Here is a 24,631-nt window from a genome sequence, read left to right as displayed (position 1 = left end):
TTTGTTGGCGCTGTATAAGCATAATCGTTTGATCTACAACTACCAAATTTGATACAGATGTACTTTAAAAGTTGAATCTTGGAGCGATTTTTGTTGCAATTTTAATTAGAATTTAAATTAAGTAAAATGTTGACATTTTTTGCATGATAACTTGCAAAAATATTACAATTATTAAAAAAATTTTTTTACATAATCGTAAAAGTATACATATGTAACTTTTTAGTGATACTAATATTCTTTTCTGTATAATTTGTTCTCTATTTTTAATCATTTTAAATCTATTTCATAGACATATATTATAATGTTGAAGCCAGATTTTTCATAGTTGCTATCATATTTCATCCTTTTTTTTCCCATTGTTGATATGAAGGTTGGGCTTATTTTTCCATGTTGAGTAGGTTTAATATAAGGCATGCTTTTAATGAAATTTTTGAAATTTTGTTATACTGGATTAAACTTCAAGATCAGACAGTGTTGAGAAAATTTTAAATTGCGGTCATTTCTGGATATTGCTGCTCTGATGTGTTATGTAATTTAATGTAGAAAGATGTAGAAAGAAAATTAGCGAAATACATAGCATACCGAACAGAGCTGCATAATGCTTCTAAAATAGTACCTGTTACAAGTCTTTCAAAATTTGAAGTTTAAAAAAACCTTTGTTAAGGAAACCATTAAGAAGAAGCTACATAAAATATTTAATTGAACATTTTAGCAACCTTTAATCTGGTTGCCTGATTAATCAGATCTCAGAATTTTTTTCTAATATCCCTTTGGGAACCGGGTATCAATTGAATAAAAGCTGTTTTTAAAAATACTTTTATTTGTGCACTAAAAATCATCAACTGGTTGCAAAGGTCGTTAATAACATAATATTAATTGCAAAAATATAAAAAGCAGCTAAGTGTATTAAACCAAAAATATTCCATTAGATATTAAAAAATAATTTATGAGCCTATTATACTTTTTGTAGATCAGATTATATTTAAGCTGTTCATTTAAAATAGCTAAAATATTTTATGAAAATTAGAAAACAATAGGGTGTATTAATTTTGCTTTCTTCCTATTTTAGAAATCTGTAGTCACAAATCAACAAGCGAGCTTATTCAGTCCCAGAAAGATGCCTGAATTTCTTGAAGAAAACGCACGAAAAGCCGATTTTTGCCTTTATATGTCTTCTGACGTAAGTGTACAATATGCTTTCTTAGACATCTGAATAATTTGTACAAAAACAAAATAGAATGGAATGGTAAATGTATCGTCATCCACAGTTCCGAAGATCGTATATCAGCAATAAAGATAGAGTTACAATCCATTAGCGGATACCTTTTCATATTACTATTGTCTTTGATATTGTCCATATTAAAAAGGTTCCAAGGAAATTGTTGATGTCATTAAGTAAATTTTCGCCTGCCATAGTATTTTTAAGGTTCAGCCAGATTGGTTGATTTCTGTTGGAAATCAATGGGATGATTCCTCACAACATATACAGTGTCTTTCTAGATGGTTGCAAACGGAACTGTATTGAAATCTGGAGAACTCTGTCATCTTGATTGGTGAGGAATTTTAACGGAAGAATTGGACAATGCTTAATGAAAATTAATTATTGATATCATATTGTTTTTTTTTCAAGTGCTCTTCTATTTCTGGTAATTTTTCTTTCTGATTTTACTATTTGGTTTTACTGTGTGGCATTCCAAAAGACCTTGATGTGAATGAGCTGATTGTAGACATTCTGCTTTGCATTTTGATGACCTTTGGTTTCCTTTGGTATTTCCTTTCCGAATGGTGTCCGTCCTGGTGGCCTATCGTTTTCCATTTGCCATCGATTTGCGTGGAGCTTGAATTTTGCCAAATGATGCTAATATAATCTTGTTTACACCTTGGCGTCCATTGACGATATGAAATTACCATTTCATATCGTCAATGGACGCCAAGATGTAAACAAGATTATATTAACCGAATATATACCGAATTGAGGCCATTCAACTATATTGAATTGTTAAATTTTGCTCTGTGATAGGTACTATGATAAGATACATATTCATCGAAAAATTTCTCGATATTTTAATCATTGATTTTTTAATACTGATAACATATAAATTTCATTGATAATATTCAATACGAATTTTTCAAAATGGCAGAGGATCTTTATAAGATAAAAATTATAATCATAGAATGAAAGACATTGTTAACTTTTTGATAAAAATAATTTCTGACTTCGTTAATTTGGGAAAAAGGAGTGCCATAGGAATCCACAATGATAAAAGTAGTTTCAAAAAAGTATTTCCATTTATTAAAAAGATTTCAAATCATATCTGGATTAATTCTATTATTCGAGTGTTCTCTTATCTGATTTGGGTAACACAGTACTTGAATAAGTGAATATCTGATGGGAAAAAAGGGAAAGTTGCTTAAAACATATTTAATGATTACAAGAACAATGTTGCGTACACTTTGAATTCTTGCCTATTGTTCCACACACTGTTCAACAGACACACGGTGAATGAAGGTTAGTAGGCTAGATGAAGAAAAATGAAAGTTTATTCCATGAATGAACTGAAAACTCGGATGACAAAACACAGTCAAGACTTTTACAAAGAAATTATTTGTAGAAAATACCAACATAAGCTCTAACTAAATAATTAATTACCAAATCTCTAATTAAACAACAGAATAGCATATAGTCCGGATTAAGCGATTTCTGTGTCCTTGTGCAATGCCTCTTCAAGGGCTTCACACCAGATGTTTATTAATCTTAATTATTTATGTACCAAATTCTGGTAATCTGACAAAGCATTTAATAACCGTACCCTCTCTAGAAAGTTTGTCACGAGCACTGTTACTCTCCGTTGATGCCTCGTCTGCCGATTTTTCCATGATGTTTTACAACATGGATGCAGCCCGTGCTCAAGAACGTTCTGCTTGTCAATTCCTCAAAACGTCGTACTAAATTCAGTATCTCATTAATTGAAATAAGGCTTTTGCATGCCTTCGTGCCTTTTTCTGTGCTTTTGTTGCTAGTCTGATTTGCATAAAACATCTAAATATGACGTATGAGCACCCTCTTTTGGTTGCTTTTAGAATCACATTTTTAGTACATGGGGGGGGATTCCAATGTACCCTGGAATTCCTTTGTAAATTGTTGTATTCGCGCAAACTGGTTTTTTTTTTACAAGCGTTACTTCTTTTATCGTGAATTTTTGAAATCTGTAGGAATTTATGGTGTATTCTGTATTTATTATACTTTTATTACTATGTCGTACCACTTGATTGACTTCCTTCGGGCCTTGGTCATCACTCGTGTTCCCTTGAAAATGTCTTTTCTCTCAGATGTTTCAGGCACTATTAAATAATTTTTTTAAACCAATAAAAAAATATCAAAAATTAGTGGTCTAGAAGATTTATTATTACTGTATTTCAAAAACTACTGCTGCCTTAAATCTTTCAAGAGTTAATTAAAAAATTGAAGAAAGTTTTGCGCAGAAAAGAAAGTTATTATTGAAAAAATAAAGTTTCAAATTTTTAGATTTATCATATTTCTTGTAAAACAATTTACTCCGGAATTATTGAAGAAAGAAGGCAACATATCAGATAACTTCTGATTAATTAATTTTTTTCTGAATATTTAATTAACATTTGCTCATTGAAAAGTTGACTGTACTCTTTTTCTTATTCTAAAGAACGAGTACTTTGTGTGCTATATACTAAAATGATTGCTTTAAATTCAGTTTCCTACGATTAAATTTTTTTCTAGAATTCGATTATTAGTTGTTTTGTTTAAATATGACATATCTTTGTCGTAATGAATACTTTGAGTGAAACCAATCTCTCTCTCTCATTTATCAATTTGAAATCATACATATATATGTAATGATATTTTAAAATCGAACTTAAATCCAAATTAATTTCCAAAGTTTTATCTTAATTCAGACCATATTAACTTCATTCTAAAAGATTCTTTTATTTCCTGATCCTATCCCACCTTTTCTTATTTAATTAATTCAACACGAATTATAAAATTGCTGAAGTCAACAAGTTCTCACACTCTGAGTGAAGGGATAAAAACTTGTCAACCGAAGCGAATTCTTTTTAAAAGATCCCTATAGTCCCCGTACCTAAATCGACGCGTGTAAAGAAATCCCTACCAGAATCTCACAGTATATAAACACGGGGTTAAATATTTCATGAGCTTTTAGTCTTTTCGCTCTTGTGTCGTTCCATGAAGATATGCTCATCGCTTCTGCTTATACATAAATTATGCCTCCCGGGATGGAATAAAAGCGAAGTTTAAAATTTGAAAGGGACTTTTCTCTTCGACCTCTGCTTGAAAAATTATGTTTACATATATATATAAAGATTCGTTTACAAACTTCGTTTCAAAACTGAATGCATCATTAGAATTTTTTTTTTTTTTAACACGGTAATTGAATTTTATTCTTTCGGTTTCTGGTGATCGTAAAGTACCGCAGTTAGTTTTGCAATCTCTTTAGAAAACCAAATTTAATGGGGGTTAAAATTATTAATTGTTAAAAACTTCAATTTGTTATTGGATATTGCTTTTATATATCTAAAATTTTCCTTTCAGATTGGCTTTATGGTTGTGATTAATACTATCCATTTGCTGTCTCCCTTCAATATAGTTTGGAATTGAAGTGACATGAAGAGTGGCGAAATAGTGGCTTAGGACAATTTTTTTAAATCAGAGATTTTTGAAATTATCATTCAAATATTGCAACATGATAAAATGTGGAATTGTATAAAAATGTATATACAGGATGATTCGAAAGGTAACTGATAAACTTTAGGAAAGTCAAGTTATGTCAAAGTAAATCAGTTTTATATAGGAACATGCAAGCGAGAACACTACAAGAATGCTGTTTTGCTATAAATGAATTGGCATACAAAGCATGCATATTTAAAGGTGGCCCTATTAATAGTTAACTGTTTCGACCTTTTCAGAAAATGCATATCTAAATTGTCATATATATATATATATATATAAGTTTTTCAGAAATCTTTCGAATCGCAGCGTGTGTGTTTTTACATGCCTATAATAAAATGATATGAAAATTATTTGGAATTTTTATGAATTATAAATCTTATTTATAATTGTGTTAGATTGAAATGTATATTTAATGAAAATCTGAATTTCACTCTAATTTTAAAGATTTTTGCAATTTATTTAAAATATTTTATTATATACTTATATTATATTTAGAAAATGTTATACTCTAGTTGCATCAGTTATTTTTGATATATTTAATGTAGACGAAATGTAGAATGTAGAATTAATTGTTGCATTTTATTATTTTATTTTTAGATGTCGATTTTTTTTAATACTTAAGACAACTGCTTTTTTCCCATCGGCAATTATATTCATTTTACTTAAAAATTCGATTGTTTTTTAATCATTTTTAAATTGGCCGTTCGTGGAAAGTTGCAGTACTGTTAAATGTCACAATTACAATATTGGCTATTTGTCAGTTTCATCATAATCATTTTTAAAACAGTATTGTGATCAAGCTTATATGGATAATTATTTTTATACCAATGCTAAATTAAATCGAAAATTGTAATTAATTTTCAAAATCTTATTTTTCTTAAATATTAAAAATGTTTTTGAAAATTATTTCACATTGAAATCTATCAAATAACTGAAGAGCAATGATTTATAAGTTAATTCATTGGGTTAATGCTCTTTGTTGTACATGTAACTCAAGTATTAGTGAGATTAAATTTTTTTATTTTAAATTATTTTTTCTGAAGATTTTATATTTTCTAATGTCCTATTTCTAGAAGAATGCTTCACAAAATTTGATTAGTTAAAGGTATTATATTTGGCAAGTTTGTTTTAAGTTGCTTATTTGATTAATTTAGAATATGTTACTTGTAATAGGGGATTGAATACCTTGCAAAAAATGAAATGCAATTTTTAGAAAATCAGTCAGGTAGTTATTTTTAATGTTGCCATCGTAAATAAAATTAAAGTGCCAAACATTATTGTGATACCGAAAATGAATAGATGAAGTAAAATATTTTTTGATAATTTATAATATTATGTTATGTGTTGGTTGCATAGTTTTTCAGAATTTATGAATTGTTAAATATATAATTAAACTATTACAAAAATGCATGTTATCCATAAATTGTCACTATTCATATATTTATTTGATTCGATTTTATTGAGATTATTAAAAAATATTTTTGTTGATAATATTTGGTCAACTTTTTGTTGCAACTGAGTACACTTCAGTAGCTTTATAGTTTATTACTAGTAAAATGGCTAAGGATTTGGTTATCGTAGACTACATTCTGGAAATTTATCAATAATTTAATTGGAATGGAGCAATGGAAATTTATTATAATTTTTTCATAATAGTGTCAAATAATTTGTGACTGTGATTTCTATTTTGCTTCATTATTCTTGTGCTTTGAGTTAATGCCTTTTTCTGTGATGTGTATTCAATTTTATTTCAACTTAATTTGATGCATTATAAAGTTTTTTTTTTTTATCCATTAAATGCTTGAAGAATTTTTAACAACTTCTGAGCTGTTTATGATTTTTTAAACTAATTTAGTAACTTGTAATTTAATCTGAAACAAGAAGTCTGAAAGTTAAAATAAATATTCTTAAAATAAAATTTCTTATAAATATTGGCTGTTCTTAATAGTCATCTAGTTTTTTTAAATACTCTGTAATACGATATCTACATGCATATGCATGCGTACACAGATGACTAGTTAATATTTAACTACAAAAATGATATTCCATTTGAAAAAAGAATTAAAATTAAATGATAAATAAGATAATCATGAAATGAAATGAAACGATAAATTGGCTGGTATTATTTCTAGTATTATTATAAGTTTATAACATATACAAAAATATTGCAATCACTGCCGGATTCAATGTATAATTTCAATTTAATCATGTCCTTAAAATTAATTATTTTTTAATTAATTCATTTTAAATTCGCTTTAACGGCTGAGTTATGCGTGATTTCTCATTATCTACATGCACCAAAAATAAATTCTATTTTTGATAAATTTTGAGAAAATGCCCTTTTGAAATTAAAATGCTTTGATTGCATTTACACATTCTTTTCGTCCTATATTTATCCTATTCAGAATGTGCTATTCACTAGTTTTGTCTTTAAAAAACAATTTTTAATCACATTCAATATCATGATTTAAGGAACTCTTTGCTTGCTCTTCTTCAGAAAGTGCATTACTCGTATGTAATTGCATTACCATTTTTTGTAGAATAATCGTTTTTATTTCATGCATCTATATAATCATGTATTTATTGGCCATTCTTAATAGTCATCTAGGTCTTTAAATTTTCTGGAATACGATCTCTACATACATATGGCATACACAGAGGGTTATTTAATATTTCACTACAGAAATTCAGGATCATTATCGGCAACAAATAAGTTGGAAGTTAAATCCACATATAATTTGTATCCCAACAAAACCACGAATATATCAATAAAATTTTTCAATTTCGTGTTTTTGCGTGATATTAACTATAAATTATATGAAAATAGGCCTGCCGATACTATTGGCTAAAATTATTCTTGAATTTTTCTTGAATATCATTTGGTAACGGTTTCGGGCTGTTTTAATTATCACCATAAGTTTTCAAGAAGTGACTACATCAGATGGAGAATTCATTGTACTAAAAATAATATAAAATGTAATGTATTACTACTTCATTGTACTAAGAATAACGTACATGTAAGAATTCATTGTATTAATACTTCATTCACTAATTGGCCAGAAACCTCCATTCCAATCTCTTAGAATGAAAGAGGTTCTATATTTTATTTATATATTTTTAGTTGCTTACTTTTGTAATTATTTATAAGAGACTAATTTTCTATGGCGAGCTAATTTCATTTAAAAATTGAAATCAATTATATAAAATCACACAATTAATATGTTAGAAACCATATTAATAGTAGGAAAAAATTACTAAGATGTGTAATCTTTGTGATGAAAAATATTTGTAAAAGAAAATCTGAGAGATATAGTTTTGTAACTTTGAGTAAATAAATTAAAAGTATATAAAAATTAAAACATTGTAAATAAAATAAAAGGAAGGGGTAACTCTTGCTTCATAATATTCAAAGTCAACTCAAATTTCATTTGTATTGTTACGAATCTGTGATGCGGCTTCCCAGCATAGTTGGTTCCATAGGAGGTCCCAGAGCTTGGCGACGAATTTGGCGCCAAAATAGATTATACCCGAAACATCGAGAAATTTCCCGATCCGTCCAGTAGGAACGGAGATACGCCTCGAACGTTCCTGATTGTTTGAGAGGCTTCTAGCCCCACCTCCTGAGACCTATCAAAGGAGGCAGCCGCAGCTGCTAGAGAAGAGTAGTCGGAAGCGACAGAGAGTAGAGTTTTACTAGAGTAGTCGGAATCGACGGTGAAGAACTGGTTTCCCAGGGATTAGCAGAGCAGCGACGAAGTCAAGCTAGTGCTGAACTAAGCTATGCGCTACTGTCTGCAGTAGAGTCTTGTCGTGTGCTGCTGTTTGCACGTCTCACGGCTGAAGTTAATTGTCTTTTCTGTGCTGTATATAGTTGTCGTCTTTGTGCTGTCCTGTGTGTCCTCGTGTAAATAAACGTCGTTGTTTCTTTTTCTACTGCCGCCTGCTGATTGAGCGTTCTCCACACCATATAACTTCCACTATCCAAACGAACCCGGAAATTTCGTAACAGTATATAATGCCTAAAATTAGCCGGCAGTGTATGAAACGATTCATATTTCACACATTTTCTAGACATTCTGTAAAATACCAAATGAGAAATCGTCAAAGTATGAAATACATCTCCGATCCGTTTCACATATCGCGTGGCAATGCATGTCAATTTTAACGTGGACCTCAGGCCTCAGAATTTTATAATTACACTTTGCGATTTGTCCGCGAGTATCAAAATACACAATTTTTCTTAAATTCGTTAAACAAACAAACACACAAAATTTTTTTTATTGTGCTGCATGAAAATGGAAGAGCAAGCTGTAGTATTGGATAAGGAGTCATTGTCCATAGACATGAAACAACGATTCGATGATTAACTATCCGAGATTCGAATTCATGCTGCAAAATCAGTTTTTTCTTTCTTAACCGAAACTACTTACCAGAAGTTCATAAATGATTCACAAAAAGCCAAAATGACTACAAAAAAAAAGAATCCAGAGACCATTGGCTGCTAAATCGTTATGATGTGATGATTGTGGAAAACAAAAGTAAACTTATTTATCCTGTCAAAGAAAGCGTCAGTATTATACTGTATTACATCATGGACTCTTGAGTTCTTTCACGTACTTCACGAAACTCATTTGGCTATTGAACACAGAGGGCGCGATAAAATATTATAAAAACTTTGAGCCAAATACAAAAATGTTACACATCATGATATTGAATTGTACATCCAACCTGTGTGAACCTTGCCAGAAAAATGAGAAAGGTATTAAAAAGGGATTGTTGTGAAACCTATGATTTTTTCTGGATTTAATTCCCGTTTTCAGGCATTAATTTTCGGTCTCAGCCAGATAGAGAATGCAAATGCTGATATATACCCGCTAAGACTTAATAGAATTTAAATTTGTGATTACACAATCACACAGTTGCGCAAATAACCAACAACATGTGATGCATTTATAGCACCGGGCGGCAATTCTTTTGAAGGTTTACTTTAAGAATTTCAAAAGTTAGTTGTTTGTACTGTTTGGTCAATGTATCTGTCATGTTGCGTACGACTTGTGTAAGCTGTTATACATGTAACTATACTATTGTAAATTTGTCTTACATTAATGCTTGTAATTCCGGTATGGTGGTTTGTTCTCTCTTTCCTAGTTATTAAAGTAATGGCATCAGACTTGCTACCTTTATTCCAATGACGTGACATACTTCTTATGCGAGGGGTTATATCGTGGTCGGTGATGGTCACTAGCACTCAACCATAGCTCCCGCAGCAATAATAGCTATTTAGTTTATTTCGGACTCTAAGCTTTTTCGAGGTTACCTAATGTGTCCATTCCTTTGGGGAGCACTTCAGATAGTTGATTCACGCTTCCTGGGCGAATAATTTAAGACTGAGGGATCAAGTTATTTCCACTAGAAGAGGGATGTACCTCCTACTGGAGAGGTTATACTGTGGCCGGTAATGGACATTAGGACACGATTTTAATTTCTGCTTTCTGTTCTGGGATGATGATGGTTATTAAAGTACTCCGCATAGTTTGACAGATCGGGGGGGGGTATGATTATCTAACGTATCTATTTCTTTTATTTAATTCACTTACAAAGAAGATTCTTTGCGATTGTGATTTCATGTTCTATCAGGAAGAAAAAAAAATGTATTTTTAAGTTAGACATAACTTTAAAATATGTTTTATAATTTTAGTATACCCAATATGTGCTTTTATATCCTCTTTCATTGCTTTCAGACTTATTTTTAACCTGAGTTCTATAAATGAATACAACTTGTGTTAGCATTTCCAACTTACCTTAAAAGTTTTTACTTGCTAGTTTGAATCTGCCTGTATTTTACTAATATATATTTTCGAGTTTGTAAGAAAGAAGAAACAAGCTAATTAAGGTTCAGAAAAGAGTATCTAATTGAAAGCAGTTCAAAATTACTTTAAGCTTCTGGTAGACAGGTAAAAAATTAACTTTCAAAATTATCTGTCCAAAAGATCTATAATTTATTTCTTCGTTGACTGAATTTGAATTTTTAAAATAATTACTCCAGATGCAACTCTGTTTTAAAAACTGTTATTAACTCTGATTTATCGTCAAACCACCCAATCTAATTTTCTTTCATCTCAAAGTGGTCTAAACATCTTAACTGATCGCACCATACGTTGCCTTAAGCTGCATACCATAAGACTGTCTCGTTTCAGACGCGTGTCGCGGTTAAAAGATAAATGCGATCGTCTCCTAGCAGGGATGCTATTAAACCCATTAATATAGCGATTCGAAAATCATATTCTAATAAGTGTGAATTAAATATTTTTTAATGATCAGAGGACCATTTCTGTCTCATTAATAACTTTAAATTTCACTTGCTATTAAAAATTACATTAGGATATGTCTGTAAGACCACGTGAACCGAGGTAGTTACGACAGTAATTCCCGATTTTGATAAGCCGATTGATTTATAACTGTTGTTTAAACAGTAGACTGCAAAATATAGAAATATCATTTATAAGAGGGATAACTGCCTATTTGAATTTGACAACAGCGTTTTATTTAAATTATCGCGACTAATATCGTCTATACCAGGCGGTTATTTTAAAAGAAAAATTGCCAGATTTTTTTTTTAAATGCAGATTTTGATGTTATCTGATGGTAAAAGTCCAGAAGCATGCAAAAAATGCTCCTGTTTTCGTTTTTTTAGAATTCGTTCACGTAATTTTTTTAATCATCTTATTTTACTATTTTTTTTTTTTTTTTCAGTCGGCTGTTTAAAATTGGAGACTTGTGTCTTCAAAAGATTCAATGCAACGATATATCGACATTCATGGTTATTAAGTAGTCAAAGACAAACTTGAAACTATGTAGCCTTCAGGCGCCGACTGTCTCATGTCTGGCGTGTGTCGCTGTTAAAAAATAAATGGAGTAATCCATCATAAAGCCTATTATTAAATTCATATTTAAAATTATTTAACTTTTAAAATATGTTTTCACTTTCTCGTAGACAAAGAAAAAGTATTGTAATTGACCTCGTGATTTTGACGAACCTTTACCTTTTAAATCGTCTTGAATCCAAAAGACATATTTTTGGAATCATGTCAGTCTGACTTTTCAAATAAACATGACATGACTTTTTATAAACATGACTTTTCAAAAACGTATTAAGCTAGAGCGGTGAAATTTGGTATGTAGTCTTAATTAATTAAGTAGTATGTAGTCTTAAAGAATTCTATCAAATTTTGGACGAAATATGTCGAAGGGAAGAAATATGTTCAACCATCTTGAATCCGAAAAACACATTTTTGGAATCATGCCAGTCTGCCTGCAAATATGATTTTTCAAAAATGTAAAAACGTATTAAGCTAGAGCGATGAAGTTTGGTATGTAGTCTTAATTAAGTAGTATGTAGTCTTAAAGAATTCTATCAAATTTTGGACGAAATATGTCGAAGGGAAGAAATATGTTCAACCATCTTGAATCCGAAAAACACATTTTTGGAATCATGTCAGTCTGCCTGCAAATATGATTTTTCAAAAATGTAAAAACGTATTAAGCTAGAGCGATGAAGTTTGGTATGTAGTCTTAATTAATTAAGTAGTATGTAGTCTTAAAGAATTCTATCAAATTTTGGACGAAATATGTCGAAGGGAAGAAATATGTTCAACCATCTTGAATCCGAAAAACACATTTTTGGAATCATGCCAGTCTGCCTTCAAATATGATTTTTCAAAAATGTAAAAACGTATTAAGCTAGAGCGATGAAGTTTGGTATGTAGTCTTAATTAAGTAGTATGTAGTCTTAAAGAATTCTATCAAATTTTGGACGAAATCTGTCGAAGGGAAGAAATATGTTCAACCATCTTGAATCCGAAAAACACATTTTTGGAATCATGTCAGTCTGCCTGCAAATATGATTTTTCAAAAATGTAAAAACGTATTAAGCTAGAGCGGTGAAATTTGGTATGTAGTCTTAATTAAATAGTATGTAGTCTTAAAGAATTCTATCAAATTTTGGACGAAATATGTCGAAGGGAAGAAATATGTTCAACCATCTTGAATCCGAAAAACACATTTTTGGAATCATGCCAGTCTGCCTGCAAATATGATTTTTCAAAAATGTAAAAACGTATTAAGCTAGAGCGATGAAGTTTGGTATGTAGTCTTAATTAAGTAGTATGTAGTCTTAAAGAATTCTATCAAATTTTGGACGAAATCTGTCGAAGGGAAGAAATATGTTCAACCATCTTGAATCCGAAAAACACATTTTTGGAATCATGTCAGTCTGCCTGCAAATATGATTTTTCAAAAATGTAAAAACGTATTAAGCTAGAGCGATGAAGTTTGGTATGTAGTCTTAATTAATTAAGTAGTATTTAGTCTTAAAGAATTCTATCAAATTTTGGACGAAATATGTCGAAGGGAAGAAATATGTTCAACCATCTTGAATCCGAAAAACACATTTTTGGAATCATGCCAGTCTGCCTGCAAATATGATTTTTCAAAAATGTAAAAACGTATTATGCTAGAGCGATGAAGTTTGGTATGTAGTCTTAATTAATTAAGTAGTATGTAGTCTTAAAGAATTCTATCAAATTTTGGACGAAATATGTCGAAGGGAAGAAATATATTCAAACATCTTGAATCCGAAAAATACATTTTTGGAATCATGCCAGTCTGCCTGCAAATATGATTTTTCAAAAATGTAAAAACGTATTAAGCTAAAGCGATGAAGTTTGGTATGTAGTCTTAATTAATTAAGTAGTATGTAGTCTTAAAGAATTCTATCAAATTTTGGACGAAATATGTCGAAGGGAAGAAATATGTTCAACCATCTTGAATCCGAAAAACACATTTTTGGAATCATGCCAGTCTGCCTGCAAATATGATTTTTCAAAAATGTAAAAACGTATTATGCTAGAGCGATGAAGTTTGGTATGTAGTCTTAATTAATTAAGTAGTATGTAGTCTTAAAGAATTGTATCAAATTTTGGACGAAATATGTCGAAGGGAAGAAATATATTCAACCATCTTGAATCCGAAAAACACATTTTTGGAATCATGCCAGTCTGCCTGCAAATATGATTTTTCAAAAATGTAAAAACGTATTAAGCTAGAGCGATGAAGTTTGGTATGTAGTCTTAAGACCAAATTTGCAGACTTCTATCAAATTTTGGATGAAATATGTCGAAGGGAAGTCTTCATAAGCATATAAGCGTGATAACTTGTAAACCCAAAGAGCTATAAGGATGAAATTTGGTATGTTGATTTATCATCACAATTGTGTTCATAAGCAATCGCAAATAATCACAAGTCGAACTAAATTTGTTAAAGGGGAGGGGGAAGATGCATTTGCAGGCCTATATATTCAAACTCATGTGAATGCAAAGACTTCTACGACTAAGATGTATAGTATTTGGCATGTGGTCTTATGACCAAATTTGTAGATCTGTGTAAAATTTTGAGATTGAATTTTTGTCTAAAATGTTTTTCAGTTTTTCTTCATTGCACTATCAAGAACAATGCATACTGCATTACATAATATCGCTGCTGTTACACGAAGAAGCTGGTGGGATGGTATTTAGCTGGAGGATGGTATAGACCATGATCAGGGTCTTGCAAGCGACTTCTCTACACTAAGCTAACCTTGCTATACGTTGAGGGAATACAAAGGAGGACAAGCGGAGTACAGAAAAGGAAATTATAATTGCCTAAATGTACGAAAAAAATCGATGATAGAACTTTACTATTGATTTGAATTATACTCTGCGTATTTTCTGTAGGCGGTTCAAGGTCACATTTTTACCGCTATACTGGCACCAGACAACCAATAACGAGGTAGAAAATGTGACCTTGAACCGCCTACAGAAAATACACAGACTATAATATGGAGGCTTTTCATGTGTCGAGTTGGAAAAGATTAAAACTTGTAGCAAAAAAACCCACAAAAATTTGATTCTGCTTCATTTATTCTTAAACATATTTATAAAATAAATGCCGCCTGAAATACATCAGATATTCAGAAGTAATGAGAATTATAAAATAATTTAAATGGCTTTAGATAAGCCTGTGGTTAGGCTAGCAGAGTAGTGGTAAGGGAGAGGGAATATATGCATTGGGCACCAAATTCACCACCATTCACATTTGCAAAGGTATTAGGGGGCGATAGTCTAATATTGTGTACCGGGTGTCATTTATCTTTGTTAAGCCATTATGTCAGGCACACAATTTTTTTTTAAAATCGACAACGGAATTACAAAATCAAAGGCCGGCAAGATAAGAGGCTGTTTGCCAGATAATTAATTTAAAAAAAAATAAAGCAGGCTACACCATATAAAGTGTACCATATAGGTTTTATGGAATGAAAATTCACATTAACTTAACAATCAACTTGCATGAATACAATATATTCAGCTCAGGTCCTAATCAGCATGAGATTCAATCGCAAATAGTACGTAATATCAACCATTTGTCGTGCAAATCTATACAAAGTATCGCATACTGCTATTCATTTAAATGTGTTGCTGTGCTATTCTGAGTTTGCATTCTATTAAACTTATATTGTACACTTCATCTGGTTTATCAATTCCTTTTACATAAACTAGTCAAAAAATTAGTTGTACTTCGTAAAAATATTCGGTGAAGGGCAGTTTTGATGAATCTTTATGGCAATATTTCAGACATTATCTGTATCGTGTGACGTAATGGGTTTTACATGACATTTTTGTTTGATAATCAGTTACAAACACGTCTCTGAGCTGAAAGTGGCATCCAAATTGGAAATGCGTTCCGTGATTCATTTTTTAGGCGAAAAGGTGTAATTGTATTAAAATTTATTATGTATGAAGTGAATGGTGAAAATACGATGTCGCATCGAGCTAACGCAAAGGGATACAACATGTTTGAGAATGGAAGTATTGACCGGAGCATGAGGAAATATTAACAACCGCAATAAATTCTGAGATTGCTGCTTATATGAATAATGTTGGACGGGATTTCTTTGCAGAAAGCTTTGGAAAAATTGTGCTGTGACTCGATAGATGTTTGAATAAAAGAGGTAATTGCATAGAAAAACAGATTTTGTATAGAACTTTAGGATACAAATAAATTCATTGTAAAATTTAGATCCTGTTTTGTTTTCTTAAGTAGTGCAACAAACTTTTTGTTACCAGGTACTGGTAAACAAAAACCCGATACTTAATTCTTTAATATACAACTTCCTGAAGTAACTGCCCATTCTGTTTCCAACCATTGCTCTGTTTTAAAAATGACATTTTTCTTTATGTTTGATTTACTTTTAAAGTTTCTCTAAGAACTTTTGAACATACTGCAGATAAATTCTTTTTATTTGCAATAATTAAGAAAAGATATCAGAAATAGAGAATTCGTTATGAATTCTCTTTACTTGAATCTTTAAAGAATTAATTATGAATTTTCTTTCTTTAGATGATGAATATAGAGTTTGCGCAGTACTTATAAATTATACAAATCTTGCACCTCAAAATCATTATAAATAGGGTTTGAACGAAATTTTGAAAGCCAGAAGGTTGTGATAAGTAAATAAAATACTTTCACGACTTAGAGAGAAAAATATTTTCTTGCTAAAAATAACAATTTAATTGAAAAGATGAAAATTGAAAAGTTTTATATGGACAAAAATGTGGGTTGCAGAAATGGCTGTGGGTCAAATTTCACTTAAGTTTAGTTGATTAATTAAGAATAAGGAAAGTTTATGTGCAGTTTTCCATATTATATATATAACATCATTCGACAATATGGTAACATATTACTTCTCAACTGAAATCATATTTTGTCAAACAAAAGAATTAAAAAGTGTGAAAAAATAATTCATATTTAATCTTTGTCATTTACTACAGATTAAAGTTATTCTTTCGCAGTTCATTTATACCTTCTGATATCTAGTTCTTGATATCTAGACCCCATCAAACCCTTCAAAGCTGAAATTAAAAATGAAATTGCATAGAAAAACACGTTCTTTTGATGTGTTATTGATATTACAGGCGCATAAGAGCTTTAAAAACGTTAATTGAGTATATATATTTTTCTGTACACTTTTGTTGGGGATTTCGAACATCAGAAAGAATAAGTGAAGTTGAACAATCATATTTTAATGATTTATTTAGCTTGATTTTAAATGCCAAATTCTTACCAAAGCCTCTTAATAATAAAAGATATTTCGTGACATTCAGGTCTTATTGTAGTTGGAGTATGCTCTGAAATTACAGTTTGAAACATAAAGAATATTAATTCTGAGATCATAAATAAATGTTTCGAAGAAATTGGCTTAAATAAACGGGATTTTCTTGCCTGGAGCTTCTGTCTTTACTTAAGAAGCATCATGATGATAAGTTGGAGTATCGGTTAGATTTAGTCATGTAATATGGAACCAATCATTATTTCACATTCATTTACTAGATATTGCTTCTTAATAAGTCTAGTTTCCCTTGAAAATTGAACCAAACGCAATTGGTTACCCTATAGACTACTTAAAAAACAGTCAGCAAATTCCTACGAAAGCATCATAAATATTTTTCCTGTTATGTTTTGTCATAACAATTTTTATCAAATATTTATATTTTCACAGATGGTTCTTTGCTGCATAACTGCATCATCCTATGATAAGGGAGACCCATTTACTCAAAAACCGCAACTGACTCCTTAATCATTTTTCAAAAAAGAGATTGGAGCATAATCCCTGCAGATATTTCAAGAAATTAGTTAGTCTCCCTCGAATAGAGTCAATAATAACAACATAGACGGTGTTTCCAAAGTGCTTTGATATATGGAATCCTAGAACTTTTCCATGATGTCCTAGCATGAATGAAAATATAGCATACTTGTATTATGAAATTTATTTAAAAACTAGCCGCCTTTGGCGACCAGCCGGTTAGCCAATCTTAATGTTCGTTTAAATTTTATTAATTAAATAGGTTGAACCGGAGTTTAACCCCCTTCTTCGCCAAGTTGCAATAACGCGCCAAAGCTGGTAATCTTTATTATGCACTATAATTGGACATCTGCTCCTTTGCTTTTAAACATTTCGCAAAACCGTTGTTGGCAATTTTTAAAAATTGCGCCAAGCAGGGGGTTAAACTACGGTAGTACATAAAACATTAAGAAAATAAATAGAATCGTTTGAAATAATCGGCCGAAAAATGTTAACCCTAGCCTCATTACTGTTGGGAGAAAAAAAACAACTGAAGCCTTACTCATTTGGTGGTGGGGAAAAATGGAAGATTTTTTTTTGGCGGGAAAGTTGGCGGTGGGGAAAATGGAAGATTTTTTTGGCGGGAAAGTTAGTTTTTAATTAATAATTCAAAAGAAGGGACCCCAGGTGCACATTCCCGACCTCTAAGGTATACATGTACCAAATTTGGTAGCTGTATGTCAAATGACCTGGCCTGTAGAGCGCCAACACGCACACACACACACACATTGAGCTTTATTTATAAGTATAGATATAGATAATCACAAACCCTGAATTAAAGGTTTGATGGAATTTTGGTGCTGGGATTCCTTTCTTTTCAATTCTGTTTCTTAGCATTCATTTTATTTGACTTGAGCAGCTAGATTTTAATTTCATTGTAGAAGAGTGACTTTGCCAGTATATTCTGATTTCAATTTCTTCCTAAAAATGCTTTTTCTATTGTACCCATATGTTGTAAACGGTGTCATTTTATTATCGTTTCTTATATGTTTGTAAATTTTGTAGATAGTTATTTTTGTTTATTTCTACTGCAAATATTTTGGTATTTAATAAAATTCCCGTAACATGCCCATCATACCGTTCAGTGACCAGAATAGTTACGGATACGGGGTTATGAGCCGGCGTTCTGTTCTGTACCCAGATGAATAATTTATTTTGAGCGCTTGATTTTAAATGCCTTTTTTAAAAGCTTTTTAAGCCAAAGCTTCTTAATAAAAAAAGATATTTCATGACTTTAGGACTAATTATAGTTGTAATTGAGATAATCTAGCTTCAGGAGACAGTTTTTTCTAGCCCCTATTCCTCTTTATTTTTTTAATGATTCTTTTTGGATTTTATATTCTCCTATAACAGAAAGTCAATTTAGAAGGTATGCATTTTTTTATAATTTTCTCGTGTATGAAGTATACAAAGAGAGAGAGAGAGTATTGTATTCATTAAAAGATTTGATCTCGACAGTTAGACGGATTTCCTCATTTTTGACCTCCCGAGTCCGAAAAGCATATTCTTGGAATTATATCTGATTGTCTGTGAACACGACAATTCAAACACGTTTTGATCTTGACGGATTGATTTAGTATATGGTGCTAATGTCTTATATCTATCAAATTTTGAACGAAAAAAAAAAAAACTTTAAACTTTTATACAAATTTTTGATCTTATGAGGCTTATTTAATAATATATTTGTGACACTAATAAAAAAAACACGTTTTATTTAGACAATTTCAATGACTCTCTAGAGAAAAATACACCCATCAACTCCCGGAATTTCTCCAAGGCTGACTGGTCTAAAGTAATGAACCGTTGATTGTCCTAAAATGATGGTATTCAAAGCTTCATAACTTGGTCAGATTTGGATTAGAAGATTTTTCTTGATTTAAAAATTAAGAGTATGAAGAATATTTCATTAAATATGATTCACAGGATCGAAGGTTTTATGCATAAAATTCAGACTTCATCATTTTTTCAAAAATATTTTTATCGATTGAAGGAAAACAAAAAATATTTTTCAAGCCATTTAAATCCTTTTTCAAATTAAAGCTGAAAATGGTATTTTATGATTAATCAGAATTTTGCTTAAATAGAATTATCCTTTGAGATAATTATAATTAAATTATAATAATTCTGTGGTACATATAATGCTTTAAGGCTGAACGATTCTCTTTTCTGCACTCGTATTTTTAGGTAGATTCCTATAGGAAGACTGCCTATTGTAATGATTTTCATAACACGACTTTAGAAAGTTTCTGAAGACTTTCACCAATCATAGTCCCTAGAATACAAAACCACCCTTCATTCAAAAGTTTATATTATATTATATTATATTATATATTACACACTTGTAAAGCTTTGTCCATGTTATCTTGTGATCAGGATAACTGCAGTAATTTTGTTTGGAGTTTAACCAGCTTCGAATATTTTATTAGAAATGTAAAGACATCGACTGAGTTCGTAAGTGGACCATCTAGCTCAAAGGGGTTGGGAATGGTGGTAAGGTTGAAATTTCCTTAATACTGAAGATTGAAAAATCAATCAAATTAGCGCCTCATTGAGAGGAACAACTTTCATATTTAGTTTTTCGATAACTGCAATATCGTTAAATTAGAGGCTAAAAAATGATTTTCAAGCCCTAATTTTACCTAAAATTAGATTCTTGAAATATTTACTTAGATAAAAAGGATTTTCAGCTTGCCGAGAGAAATTTAAAAATGTATATTTGGTTTGAGTAAAAAAAAAAAATCATTAATTGAAATTTAGTAACATCTTTCGAATTAAAGTTCAAATTTTAGTCGGGTTAGTAGAAAATTAAGGAAATACCCAGAACGGTGCATGGCTCCTATAATAGTTTGAGTTCTATGATTATCTAAATGTGAAGCTTAAAAGTATTTTAGTGGGGAAATCATTAAGACCAAGTTATATAAAATATTTAATAGAAAATTTTAGCTACAATTAATCCTATCGAACTGGCTGGTCACCAAAGGCAGCTAGTATAATATAATTCAAGCGGTTATGAACTAAAAATAGACATCTCAAGAGGATATTTTGCGCAATAATGCTTTACGTGGAATGATTATGTAATCATTTTACAGTGCGAAATGTTATTTTTAAATCTATCGATTATAATAGTACTCATATAATGCAAGAGATTATAAGAATTCATTTGCAAAGATAATTCCAAATAACCATTATAAACCCATTTAAATTATTCGACCGAAATTATTCAACCATTGTAAAAAGATGTTCAGATGTTGCCACTAATTTACATGCAATTTATTAATAAAAACGTAATTAAAATTTTTTTTAAAAACACTAATTTTCAGAGTAGACGATATTTAAACTTCATTAATCAAAAAGAATCTAATTTTGTTCGATTACCTTTCGCCTTGGATCGATAAGATCTTCCAAATCATTTGAATTCTCGTTCGCAACATCTTCATTAAATTTCAGAAAGGGAAAGTTCAGTCTTCAAAATTTATTATTGGTTAATTTTTTTTAAAAAAAATTTAAATGTTTCTTTCAAAGGAATACTGTTGCCACTTTAATTAGAATTTCATGTGCCGGTTTCAAAAATAAAATTATGAATGCAAATGAATGGATATTTTTTGCCTAATTAGTCTGAATGACAAATTAAAGTACTTGAATTTGATCCTGCAGTTAGACCTGAATATTAATTAAGTATTCTAGAATGAATTACACATCAGATGTCAAACCCTTTCAATGCAAGTTAAATTATAACTGATGAGTCAATTTATGGGTACTTTATGTATATTCGTCGAGTGTTAGTTAAAGATTGATGATACTGCTATATATTGTTTCTATTTCCTTAACCTGAATTATTTTAAAGCTTACAACGATGAAAAACAGCATCAGAGCATAAGCTTCTTTTTAACCCTTTCGCCGTTCTTTCTTGTCAGCGAAAATTTCTGTTTTCTCTTTGTTTGTGCAAGTGCTGCGAAAGACAAAAATAAAAACTTGAACAAGTAAACTTTTACAAAGCGTTTTAAACGTTAAAAGTTTTGAAATATAGAAGAACGCTTGAAGCGCGTTACGGCCGCCTGCAGAAGTTTCACTTGAACGCTCTAGGCGCGTTACGGACGTCGAAGAGGTTAAAGACTGCGTTATTTTATACAATTTATGATAAAATACTTTGTCTTAAATGAAACTAAAAAAAAATATCTATTAAACTGTGACACAGATGTTATAAATGCAGCTACAAGATTCAATATACTATTTTCGCTTACATTCATTCATTCATTTTTTCTTTATTTTCTTGCACACGAAATATACAAAATATTGTAATCGTCGAAAATATTCCCTACATTTCTATGAATCTTCATGTTTAAAAGCTCGTGATTTCGAAAAACATATATTTTGGAATTGTCTATAACTCTCTTTACCCGTCTTTCTGTCTTTAAGTATGATAATTCAAAAATGCTTTGGTTAAACGGATGAAATTTGGTATATGGTCTCTACTAGAAATTTATAGATGCTTATTAAATTTTGAATTACTAATCACTGTAGCTGTATGGCTGTCAGAGTGCAAGGAAATATGATAATCACAAAGCGTAAAGAGCCAGAAGAATAAAATTTGGTTTGTTGGTCTGTTACTCTGTTTGCAAAAGTAATAACTCATTAGTAGGAGGTCTATATGATTGCTAATTTCTATCTAAGTTTGGATAAGTCAACCATCTAACGCGCCGATCCGCCGCGAAGGCACACGGATTTAAACCATAAAACTGAATGACCAGACCGCCGCAACTGCAACATTGGAGGGAACTGTGGTTGAATCCTAAGGGCCGTCACCGGCCACGGTACAACCCTCCCTGAAGGAAGTACGCCTCGTCATCGATGGGAGGAGTCAGATCCCCCACCTATTAGTGTATCCTCCATGGTGGCGAGATCCAACCACCATGCCGGAAGCATCTCATCCTCAGTGCCCCCCCCGGGGGTTTCTAAGTTTGGATAAAATTAACCATTTAACTGTTTCGACCTCTTCAGAAAATGCGTATCTAAATTATGGCGCAAAAATTTAGCGATGGCGAGTATACTCGTCAAACACAGAGTATGTTTAGCATGAAATTATGTCGTAATGAAATGGTTTATTTTTTTTTATTCCAATAATCACATTTAATCACTTAAACTAACAAAAAAATTTTCAGATAATTTTTTTAAAAATAAAAGCATAAAAAATAATTTATTATTTAAATTTGCTATTAGAAAATGATATTGAGCAAAGCATGGGACAACGCATAATAATCTTTTATTTGTTCCTTTGATTTCGACTTGGCTTCCGAATTTTTTAAACATCTTTAAATTTACGAATATGTTTGAGATTTTACTGAAATTGTAATTCAAACTGCAAATTGTTACTACTCATTACTCCTGACGATTAAACTCGTCATAATCCAAAATGTTGTACTTTTTCCATGGCAAGTATACTCGTCAAAAACAGTTAACTGGTTAAAAGAAGGAAAGTCTTCCTGTTCGTGTGCATTTAAACGTGATATCTGAAATGTTCCGAAACTAGATAGATGAAAGTTGGTATATAATGTTATCATGAAAACAATAGACTTGCAATAAATTTTGAAATAAATCCGCGAATGGGGATAACTATATGTTTCCTTATTTATTCATTTACATGAACATTGACGTTCAAATGAATGAAAACACTGCTGACCATTCCAAATATGAAGGAAAACAACACTGACAAATCCGCCAACATTGACCCATTGACGGATTTGTTTCAAAATTTGATCAGACGTTCTGTGATCAAATTGTATATCTATAAATTCTCGATTCAGTTGGTTGAAAAGAAGATATACAAAATTCATGCTCCATTTTTTTTTTTCCTTTTTCTTTTTTTCCATTTCTTTTTTTACTCTTTGAAACACAAAACGCTTAACACTGAGTCACAAACATGAAATCGGTTGGAGAGAAAGGATTCGGTCTTGTGGACTTTCCGCACCCTTGGAGGATTTGTTGCCCCTCTCCCCATCCCTTGTCCTTGAATACGCTCTAGGAGATCTAAAAAAACTTGGAATACGGTATATGGAACCGTGTATATGACGAATATTATTAATGAGCTAGTCACCGAAGGAGACTAGTTCATTAATATATTCGACAGTATTATGTAATTTAATACATTTAGTGAGTCGAGATTATAGTAGAGGAATATATTCTGTTTTCATTCATTTGAATGAAAACAGAATATATTCCTCTACTATAATCATTCATTGAATACCTGTGTAATGAACTTTATCAGTTTATCTCAGAAGAAGGATCGATATTAAGGTGAGACCTCACCTCAAGCGAATAATCGGAAAGGATGCAGCAATTAACGATCGTTCAGATAAAATTATATTAATTAAAAGAAAAAAATAACGATGAAGAAAATTGCGGCGTAGCAACGTGTGAAATATTGCTTATTAGGTGGGACAGAAATAAAATAAAGAAATCCCCATCAGAAATTTTGAATAATTAATATTTACAGATGAAACTGATATTTCAAATGGTCAGTTCTAAATAATGACGTCAATAAATCTTAATTTGTTTATATTTTTTCAAAACCGTAGTCTACTTGGACAGGTGAAACGGAGTTCGGCAGCATCTGCTTGCGGCGTTCGTTTATATTTGAATACAAGATCATATGTTGAATGCAGACTTGATTACAACAAATGGATATTTTATGTAAAGGTATAATTAAAAAAACGGCGTTTTAAATCATTTATCTTTAAAAATTGTGGCGATTAAATATCTGAAAAAAATGTAAGAAGTTGAAAAGTCAATAGAATGCTAAATCTTTTTTTTTTTTTTCATTTGTTTTGCACAAAGTTATTATAAAATTACTTTCTCTATTTAGGGGAATAAAGATAAAGCTAAGGGATGGAATGAAAGTACATTTCATTTCCAGACATTAGGTAGAATGGGTTTACGAATTCCGCAATATATATATAAGAAAAACGAAGTTGTGGACGCAATATCTTTTGCACTCAGAAAAAGTCGGCGTATTGAAAATGTTACGCCGGATCAGAGGCTATCATACTAATAAATATAAAATAAATTTCTTTGAATTTTATACGTATGCGATTTATTTCTATATAAATATTTTTTACTTTCTCGAACAAGAAATATATAAAGCAAAACTACTGTAATCAACAAAAAAATTCGAATTCGAAATTTTGGCGAATCTGCCA

The 24,631-nt window shown here is 30.8% G+C and overlaps 1 protein-coding gene across 1 annotated transcript in view; it reads left to right on the top strand.

Annotated features, from left to right (window-relative positions):
* LOC129984414 (lysosomal alpha-glucosidase-like) overlaps positions 1-6,485 on the top strand; it is a 39,071-nt gene extending 32,586 nt beyond the window's left edge. Inside the window, exons 18-19 of the mRNA XM_056094291.1 lie at positions 1,070-1,180; positions 4,586-6,485. Coding sequence (XP_055950266.1) covers positions 1,070-1,180; positions 4,586-4,651 — 177 coding nt within the window. The 3' untranslated portion in view covers positions 4,652-6,485. The remainder of the gene's footprint in view (positions 1-1,069; positions 1,181-4,585) is intronic.
* Positions 6,486-24,631: the final 18,146 nt, after the last annotated feature.

The sequence above is a fragment of the Argiope bruennichi genome, chromosome 9, assembly GCF_947563725.1.
Source record: "Argiope bruennichi chromosome 9, qqArgBrue1.1, whole genome shotgun sequence".
NCBI classification, from domain to species: Eukaryota; Metazoa; Arthropoda; class Arachnida; order Araneae; family Araneidae; genus Argiope; species Argiope bruennichi.
The sequence above is the reverse complement of the archived record's forward strand: the minus strand, read 5'-3'. Positions and strand labels throughout refer to the sequence as shown.